Source organism: Lactuca sativa, chromosome 9 (genome assembly GCF_002870075.4).
Source record: "Lactuca sativa cultivar Salinas chromosome 9, Lsat_Salinas_v11, whole genome shotgun sequence".
Taxonomy (NCBI): Eukaryota; Viridiplantae; Streptophyta; class Magnoliopsida; order Asterales; family Asteraceae; genus Lactuca; species Lactuca sativa.
Window position 1 is genome coordinate 3776274 of NC_056631.2, and position 10657 is coordinate 3786930.

At 40.2% G+C, this 10657-nt stretch overlaps 1 protein-coding gene across 1 annotated transcript; it reads right to left on the reverse strand.

The window, feature by feature from the left end:
- Positions 1 to 895: 895 nt before the first annotated feature.
- Positions 896 to 2266, reverse strand: LOC111920381 (mediator of RNA polymerase II transcription subunit 15-like). Its single transcript, XM_023915947.2, has one exon. The coding sequence runs from the start codon at positions 2264 to 2266 to the stop codon at positions 896 to 898; it is 1371 nt and encodes a 456-aa protein (XP_023771715.2).
- Positions 2267 to 10657: the final 8391 nt, after the last annotated feature.

Here is a 10657-nt window from a genome sequence, read left to right on the forward strand (position 1 = left end):
TTTTAACAAGGAAAATAAAGTAAGGCATCTACTATTGGCGACGGTCATCCCTCTGGCGAACTCTCAGCTTAGCCAGTTGACGTTCCATATCAAGTAGGTGTCTTTCGTACACCCTCTGGCGTACTCGGAGTTGTATGATGTCGGCTCGTGATTCAGCCAGTGCTTGAAGTAGGGTTTCATGATCTCTTTCAGATCTCTCATGAGCATCCAGACAATAGTAATGAGATTTACTCGCCAATCTCTCTAACATTTGGTCAATAAATGGCAAGGGAAAATGGTCTTTTCTCGTTGAGGCATTCAACTTTCTATAGTCAATACAAACCCTCCACCCGTTTTGCACACGGGTTGGCACCAAATCCCCCTCAGAATTCTTGACAACTGTGACCCCGGCTTTTTTCGCCACTACCTGAATGGGGCTCACCCATTTACTATCTGAGATAGGGTAAATCATACCTGCATCCAAAAGCTTCATGATTTGTTTCTTTACCACCTCCATCATGGGTGGATTTAGTGTTCTTTGTGCCTCTCGAGTTGGTTTGAAGTCCTCCTCCATGAGGATCTTATGCATGCACAAGGAAGGGCTCAACCCTTTTATGTCAGCAATTGTCCACCCAATAGCTTTCTTATACTTTTTCAGCAAAGTCACCAACTCATCTTCTTCTGCAATTGACAGCTTGTTGTAGATAATGACAGGCAAAGTCTTCTCTTCCCCAAGGTACGCATACTTCAAATGATCTGGAAGAGTCTTCAATTCTAGCTTAGGTGCCTGCACAACGGAAGGAAGAAGTTTTGTGTCAGAAATGAGCAATTTCACGCTGCTATTATCATACCTCATTTTCTTCTTTTCTTCCATGCTCTCCACAATTTTCAGCAACTCTTCATCTAGCTTGAAATTTTATGTAATCTCTTTCACTGAATTGTTATCAAAATTCCTGCTCAAAACTAACTCCAACAAATCATGGTTAGTCAACTCAAAACACTTTTCAGTCAAAGGTTGGATTATATCAACAAAATTTATGCAATGAACATCACTTGGGTACCTCATTGCTTCATAGATATTGAAGTTGATGACCTCCCCATCGAATTCCATGGACAATGTACCATTGTAGACATCAATTTTTGTTCTTGCTATTTTCAAGAATGGTCTACCTAAAAGTATGGAACTCGAGGATGGATGGTCATCATCTCCCATATCAAGCACATAAAAATCTGCAGGAAAGACAAGCTCATTAACTTGCACCAAAACATCCTCTAATACACCTTTTGGGTGTACTATAGAACGATCTGCAAGTTGGATGATCACCCTTGTTTTTGTTAAAGTGCCCATGCCAATAGATTTATAAACAGAGTATGGTAAAACATTAATTGAAGCACCTAAATCTAACATAGCACGAGGGACATACAAGTTTCCCAATTTGCAAGGAACGGTAAAAACACCTGGATCCTTGCACTTTGAGGGCATCCTTTTCTGCAAAACTGCAGACACATTTTCACATACTTTCACTGTCTCATTACCTCGCAGCTTCTTTTTAGATGTGCAAAGTTCCTTAAGGAACTTAGGATATCTAGGTACCTGTTTGATCGCATCTAAGAGAGGGATGTTGACTTTAACTATCTGGAACATTGCCATGATTTCACTATCTTCTCTCTCTTTTTTGTTGCTGCTCAATCTTGATGGAAAAGGTGGTGGTGTGATCTTTGCTTCTTTCTCTTCAGGCTTCTTTTTCTCCACCATTTCTTCTTTATTTTCATCCTTCTTTGGTGGTTCTTCTATCACCAACTCCTCTTCTTCTTCTTCAGGCATCTTCGGGCCGTCATATTTCTTTCCACTCCTCAAGCTAATTGCACAAGCATTATGCTTTGGGTTCTTTTCAGTTTGAGGAGGTAGCTTTCCTTGATTCTCCATTTTGCTCACCGATTGAGCAAGTTGTGCCATTTGTTGCTCAAGATTCTTGATGCTTGCCTTGGTCTCTTGCTGAAAACTTTGGGTTCTGGTGGCAAGGCTTTTGACTATGTCTTCTAAGGACATACTTGAGGATCCGAATTGTTGAGGAGGAGGTTGTGGTTGCCTCGGATGATAATTTTGTTGTGGGAATGGAGGCCTAGCTTGGTAATGGGGTGGTGGTCTTTGTTGATAGCCCATGTTTTGATTGTTGTTCCACCCTTGATTGCCTCGGGGTTGATCATAAGTTCTTTGATTATACCCAGAATAGCCTCCTATAACATTTGCTTGTTCATATTCTTCTTCTTGCAATTGAGGACACATATCAGTCGGGTGTCCCACTTGAGTGAAAATGCCACAGGAACGGGGTGCGGATTACACACCTTTGTCCTTAGCAAGCATCATTACCACCTTAGTCAACTCGGATAGTTGAGCTTCAATTTGAGGAGTGTGCACCTTTTTTACACCTCGAGGTGCATCTGTGTACCAATCTTCATCTTGACTAGTATGCTTTGAATCCTCCGCCATGTTTTCTATGAGATCCCAAATCTCCGTTGGGGTCTTGTCAGTCTAAGATCCTCCACTTGAAGCATTAAGAAGTCTTCTTTCCCAAGGAGTCATGCCTTCAATAAAGTATTGAAGGACTTGATACTCACTAATACCATGCTTTGGGCAACGGGCACAAAGCTTTTTGAACCTCTCCCAATATGTATGAAAGGCTTCTCTCTTGTGTTGTTTGATCCCAATTATCTCTCTTCTTAGGGCTGAGGCTTTCATTTCTGGGAAGTATTTGTCTAAGAAGAGGCGTGCAAGATCTACCCATGTGTTAACCGTCCCCGGTGGAAGGTCATAAAGCCAATCTTTTGCTGAGTCTTGCACTGCAAAGGGGAAGGCCCTAAGCTTGATTTGGTCTTCAGTGACATTGTGTGGTTTCATGCCAACACACACAACATGGAACTCCGTGAGGATCTTCATTTGCTAAGCCTCTAAAGGTTGGGAGTAAGTGAATGAGACCGGATTTCAATTCAAGGTTTGTGGCTGCCGGATAGGTGATGCAAAGAGGTTGTTGAGTAACCTCTTGCCTCGCCCATTGGCGAAGTGTTTGTTCGGGTGGTGGATTTGGAGGTGGATTCCCTCCATTGTTGTCTCCCATGGTATGAGTAGTGGTTGAAATTTCTGTGGGTGTAGGGTTTGGGCTGTAATGAGTAGGTGAAGAGGGTGGGGTGGTATTTCTGGATGAGGATGGTTGAGGTGAAGGTGATGGACTTTCTGTTTTGGATGTGGACACATTTGAGAGGGGAATATCCTCCTAGATGTTAATGACCGGGGGATTGGATGATGAAGAAGTACCGGAAACCTGTTGCCTCTTACGAATCTTGGCTTGCTTCCTTAACTTCTTTGCAGTCTTCTCTATCTCCGAGTCAATTGGTAGTGGTGTACCTGTACGAAAAGATCTAGGCATAAACAATTAGTAACACCTTGTCCTCGGCAATGGCGCCAATTTGTTAGGCGTGTCAAACCCAACAAATGAAGGGGTACAATAGACTCCAAATACACTGCTTTAATGCACTAAAAAGTAGTACAAGGCAAGTAGGGTCGAACCACAGAGATACGGGACAAAAGTCTATACCTTTTTGCACAAGGTACTTTGGTCACAAATGGGGGTTTTGTTTGCAAAAGTCAAATAATGAAAATGACAATCTACTTTCAAAACACGCACAAAATGAAACAGATCTGTAAACAAATTGTAAAAGTGCTTCCAGTTCTAGTTCTCAATGTTGCTGTTCAACTTGATTATGACTTGATGTAATTCATGATTGTTATTCTAAGTTGGTACTGAAAGATATTAACACACTCTAACACCTCTCGCTTGCCAAATTATCTAACCAAAACACGCTCTTTGACTAGACCTAGCTTTACTAATTCAACCTAAACACGCTCTTAGATTGTATTGAAAAACTGCATTAAGTTTTGTACAAGCTTCCCAAGAATGTTCATTTCTTCTCGTATGCTCGGAAGTGTGAAAACATGTGATATATGTTTTAAAATAAGAAAATTTATTGCTTGTTACCAATTATTAAATTAATAGAACGATTAGGTGCCCTAAAAGTTAACTAACGGCACAAGAATTCAATTCATGAAAGTGGCCAATCAAACACAAATCAAATTCAAGGATTCTAGTTTAAACAAAAAACATAATCACTAGAATAGAATCACAAATCAAACATCAAATCATATGCTTCAAGTCAAGCAATCAACATGTTTTGAACAAGAACTAGAAACTAGGGTTTCTTAGCCACACATGGCTAAGAACAAATTAAACAAGAAAAATGATGGAATTGAAATGTTTAATGCTTACAAAAATGAAAGGAGTAAGTAACCGACTCGGCGAGTCGGCCAAGGAGAGTCGGCGAGTTTGGTCTGAACGAGGAAAACCCTAAATCCGGGACTTGGAGCCTATTTAAACGTCTCATTCTCTCCCCTAGGGTTCCTTTACTGCCTCTTTCACCCAAAACATCGAACCCTAAGCCCCATTGTTGCTCATTCAAGCTTCCAAGCCATTTTTGGGTGATTTGAAGGAAGAAGAAGGAGGGGAATCATTGAAGCTTCAAGGATTGGCCTTAGATCTGAAGTTTGGGGAAACTTTCTGAGTTATTGAAGGTATTAAGTCGTTTCCCTCCTTTAGATCTATTATGGTTGTGAGTTTTGGGGCTTTTTAGCCATGATTAGCTATCCATTTGAGGTAGAAGCCAGATCTGAAGTTGCTACTTTGGATCTAAGCATATTTTGGCCTTGCGAAGCATAAAGTGTCTGTCCTTGAGTTGATTGTAGAGCCTCCTTACCTTAAACCCTAGTTTATGGTGTGTTTAGCCTAGATCTCCTTCTCTACACGTAAAGTTTGCAACTTTACGTGAGGAATAGGCTTGGGAAGGGTAGATCTACAGTTTGGAGCCCATGCATGATTCAAAAGTCCTCTGCATGTATGAAGATCTGAATGGACTCGGCGAGTCCTTTGAGTGGACTCGGCGAGTAGCATGAAGATTAGGAGGAACTCAACGAGTGGGATGAACAACTCGTCGAGTAGGATGACGATTGCCTTGGACTTGGCGAGTCTGTTCTTGGACTCGGCGAGTCAGGACGCGGAACCCCAAACCCTTCAAGTTGAGACTCGAGTCAGTGAGTCGAGTGTAGACTCGGTGAGTTGGAAAGCTCAGGACTCGGAAATCGGTAGACTTGGCGAGTCATGGACTGACTTGGCGAGTCGAGTCGCGAATGGAAGGACTCTGAGCATATGAACTCGGCGAGTCAATAGGCAGACTTGACGAGTAGGGTTGACCAGGAAGGTTGACTTTTACCAAGACTTTGACGTTGACCAGAGTTGACTTGGTCGTCTTTCGGGGGTCAGTTAGACTAAGTGTTGCATTGGTATTGGTAGTTCGGGGAGCTAGTGGAGCAGGAGTTTAGAAAGTTGCCGGGCAGCAGCTAGTGGGATCATCAGCAAGTTCAGCCAGTGCAGGTGAGTTTCCCTTTTGTGTGAATGGGTCTACGGCCACAATGTCGGCCCATGTAGTTATGAGTAGAAGACTCGGGGGTTAGCCCTAGGCACAGTATGCTAGTATGATATTCAGGACGAGGTCCAATGATAGCGGGGGGTGCCCAAGGAATGGGTTATGTGATAGTTTATACTTGTTGTCTGTGTGATACTTGTATGTGCCTGGTAGGGAGGTGAGTGTGGGCGAGGTCCTGTAACTCACCAATAGCATAGTGTGGATGGTGTTCCACATCTTATTAGCAGCAGATCAGGGGCGAGGCCCAAGTTAGGGAAGGAGTGAGGGTGGGCTGGGCCCGTACCTCACTATCAACAGGAGTATGGATGGGGTTCCATGACTCATCAGTAGCAGGACAAGGGCGAGGCCCAGAGACAGGCGAGGCCTTAGGACAAGATCCATTAGTATGTGTTTAGCTTATGTGATGTGATATGTTTATGTGCTATTATATGTTAGCGGGCGAGGCCCTGTGACAGGAGAGGCCTAAGTGAAACAGATCTATATCCGAGCGGGGCTCGAAGCCAGGTGGGGCCTGGAGCGGCGGGGCCGTTGTAGCGGGCTAGGCCCGAGGTAGGGGTGAGGCCCAGGATAGCGTGCGTGGCCCAGTATGTGCAGTATGTGGTTATACATGGTATGTGGTAGGGTGGGGAACTCACTAAGCTTTCTGCTTACGGTTTTTAGTTTTGGTTTCAGGTACTTCCGATAGCGGAGGGAAGAGCTCGGGGAGATCGCATGGCACACACCATAGATTAGACAGCCTGTGAATGTTTACTCTGATAACGAACACGTGTTTTGGAAATTAATACTCTGATTATGTTTTGGAATGATGACTTTGCTTTAAAGTAATGTTTTATTAAAAGAAATTTTTAGTCTTGAATTTTGGGACGTAACAAGTGCATAGTTACTTTCAGCTTACACATAGATATGAATTATTTTATATAAATTACGTGCTATGTGTGCATATTATCTGAATACTTGCTATCTATGCTGGATGAATGTTTTTATACATGTTTTCAATGATTTAAAATGTATATGTATTTTATATCTACGAAAATGTTGGGGTAAAACATGGGTAGATGTAATAGGTGATGTGTGATAAAATGATGAGAGGCCTCGATGTTGATGTTGTTGATTCTATCATCTAGCAGAGTATGGATGACGACCACGGACTCTTCTAGACAGTCCAGTGGAACACTAGCAGGCTCAAAACCTGTAGGTGTTTGTGAACGATGTGTTTACCCGTGTACTCCATCCCCCACATGGTTGCCTGAAGGACATTTATTGCTGAGGAATCCCCTTAGCAGTAGTGTCCATCCCGATGATGATCCTTAGGCTAGGTCCCTTATGATAGGTGTTTAGGGACATAAAGTGAGGATAACGGGAACAGGTAATCGGGTTATTGTTGATTGATGAAATTAATAAACTTATTTATTGTGGGTTGAAAATCCTATGTGCTCACCAGGCTCCCCAGCCTGACCCACTCAGTTTCTTGTATTACAGGTAGTGGCGCATGAGCATAGATGTGATGTTTTGGATGAGGGATTGCGGATATAGGCCTGTAGATACAAAATAATGTAGTAAGGATTATATTGTACTGTTTATGCTTTTGATCTGGATCGAACATGACATCCCAAGTCTTTTAATGAAATACATTTCCTTGGAAATGCTTTTGATAAATCTTTATCATATTTTGTTTTGGGACAAATTCCGCAACACTTTTATTTTAAATGTTACTCTGATTTTCAAACAAAGCATAAACAAAATCGGTCTTTTCTGGCCGTGATTTTGGGAATGTCACATCATGCAACCCTAAATACCTTGGATCTATGTTTTCTCTATTATACATGCAAATATGAACTTTCCAAGGTATTACCTATAACTAGCATACAATTATCAAGAATCTAGTTAGGATAACATACCTTATGGTGAAGCTTGATGTCTTAATGTATCTAGCCTTAAGAGCTTAGCCCCAATAGTGTGGAAGCCTCAAGTGGAATCACAACACACCATGGACAAAAGATGAACTTGAGAGAGAATCTTCATGCATCCAAAAACCACCGTGAACTCCAAGGATCCTCTTGTAGCGATTTTGAGCAATGAAGTATGTATTTATATGTGGGATTTCTAGGGTCATGGATATAACCCAAATCCATACCCATGGGTCTTATGATCCATGGTTCATGTGGCCCAACTCTTTATGTATCCATACATAAAGTTAGTCCAACATGGATCACAAGCCCAACACACATAAATATAGCTAATTAACATAATTAGTCCCTATAGATTTAATTAGTCTCTATTGATCACTAAACTAATTCCAAATTAATTCTTGATCAATACTAATTAACTCATATGATTTCATATTAATATATTATAACTTATGATATATTAATAAATCATATATAACACCTTCTCTCTAAAGTCCATCCGAACAAATTGTCCTGATGATATGCAACCCAAATAGACCATGATATTCTCGGGTCAAGTACTTACCATTAATAGTTATGGGCTTAGACATCTAATCCAACAGTATGGACATAGTGCCCTATAGGTGAACATTGGCAACAATGGACCTAGTACCCTATAGATGAGTATTAGCAGTTGCGCCACAATCTGTAGAAGTTTTTGATCTACTCTAAACATCCTAGCAGTTGTGCTCTAAGGATAGTATCTGTAGCTGCGCCTAATAGAGGACATCATAACCCTGGCAGCCGCGCCCGAAGTACAATATCGGCAGCTGCGCCTAATAGAGAATGTCATAATTCTGGCAGTTGTGCCTAAATGATAATATTGGCAGATGTGCTTAATAGATAATACTGACAGCTGTGTCATTGGCAACGATGGACTTCGTGCCTACTCCTTAGGATAAATCCTTAGGACTGAATGATTGAATGATAAATGATTCTTAGGGGAGATCCTTACGAAATAAAGAAGATAATGGGGATGGGTAATTGGGTTGATTGTTTAATGATTAAACATAATAATATTATTGTGGGTTGAAAACCCTATGTACTCACCAGGTTTCCCAACCTGACCCACTCAAGTTTATTTTTCACAGGTATCGATATGAAGTTACATTACACTGAGAGATTAAGGAGATGTAAATCACTAGTGTTAATGAATGTAAGTTCTGTTTATGCTTATGTTTTTATACTTATGATGACATCCTAAAGTTTTAAAATGAATAAAATACATTTCTTAAAAAAATGCTTTGATAACGTATTAATCATGTTTTTCTGGGAATAAATTCCGCAACACTTTTCTTCAAAAGGATACTCTGATTTTAAAAAAAAAATCATAAACAAATCGGTCTTTTCTGTCCGAGAAAATGGGGATGTCACAGTTGGTATCAGAGCATTAGTTTAAGCGAACTAGGAATAAGGATTTATTTCTAGATTTAAACTTAGAATGCTAAGCGATGATTTTGAGGAGTGTGTCTAATATATTTTAGGTAGTACACCTGAATAGACACAAGCACTAGCTCATTTAGGGAAGATGCATAAATTACTTTATGTGCTAAATGATTTGTGATGCTTTACGATGCCATTATTTGATCGGATCTATTGTCTGTTGTCGATCAGATCTGTAAATTTTATGTGTTTAGATTTCTAAACGTTTAATTACCATATTAGAATGGGCATGTAACTTTTCGGAGTAATAAGGAGGAATACGCGTCTAAATCTTCTCTATCTATATTTTCGTTTCGATACACTGAACGCATGCTTCCGTGAACATAATGTCTTGGTGAAGACTCGTAGTGAATTGAATAAATGGAGGAAATGAGAAGACTGATGATAGTGAATGATACATATCAGAAGATATTGTAAGATTGGTATCTTGCTTTTAGAATACATCTGATAAAATAACGTTATGTATAGAGGAGTATGGTACGTACGAATGTACACATTTGATTGGTGGGATGATAAACCGATTGGTGTAATTCCTAAAGTTGTCCTATTGTCTGGTGTTTTCATCATTAACCGAGTTGAAGCAGAATTATTTTTAAAGATATGCATGGAAGAAGTCCTAGTAGAGTCTAGAGAAATATTTATGGTTATTTGGACACATTCGTATGCATTAAATTGTTTTGTGCTTTGAAGAAATAAGAACATGGGGATTGCAAGACTATACTTGCGACGGGTATGAGTAAGTGTGAATGGTAGTAGAGGCCCATACTACCAGAAGCACAAGACTCACACTTGGATCAAGGAAAGTCACAAGGTTACCAAGAAGCTAGTAATTGATTCCGTTTTGTTCATGTATGTCATTACCATTGTTTTGGTAATGATTAAGAAGATGATTGTTATTTCGACCCTAGTGGTCATATAAAATCGAGTCCGACTAAGATGAGTATGTTCCATGGTTCAGAGAACCAAGTCCGATGTCGCATCCGACTTAAGCCAGAAGATTGAAATGAAAGATAATCAAAGTAATCAGTAGAAGTATCGTGATCGTTGTTAAAGAAGCTTGTAACTAGAGGTGCTACATGCAAAGAGATGATTAAATCACATTAAAACATGAAGGAAGGTATAGTCTATTCTGTAATTCAACTTTAAAAGACCTGATTCTAAGCAATGCATCATACGATGAGAGGTCATTAGAACGTGACCCATCGGTCTATTATGATAATAGAAGAAAGAAACTTATCTTGAGTTGTTAAGAAGAAGAAGGAGTCTCTAATAAGAGTCGACATTGTGACAGGAAGGTCATGATTGAAAGCCTAATGTAAGATAGAGTGCGGGTGCAACATCAAGCACCGCCTGCAGTCAAGAAGTCCAAGAGTCAGATACTCGTTCGAAGAAACATAGAGGTCACGGTTATTACCTAGGATGAAGATATAACATATGAAATCATTATACAAACCCTATTTCGTTGATGATTCCGGGACGTAATCGTCCTAAGGGGGGAATAATTGTAAGGGACGTAGATCCGAGCTAGTCAATTTAGAGACGATAAGCATCAAAAATGAATTTTTAATAGAAGATTATTTAGAAAAAATAATCTTAACCAAGTTATATTATATGTCACAAGGGTTCTGTACACATAAAAAATGTTGAAATCCGAGTTATAACAAAGAAGTAATGACCCGTTGAAGTTTTACGGCAAAACCAGCACGACACCGGGAATCGTAAAAAGTGAATTTACGATAAAATACTTTCTAGCCTTA

Excerpts from the sequence above, each read along its gene's own strand:
- LOC111920381 (XM_023915947.2), bottom strand. The coding sequence starts at position 2,266 with ATGTGTCCTCAATTGCAAGAAGAAGAATATGAACAAGCAAATGTTATA.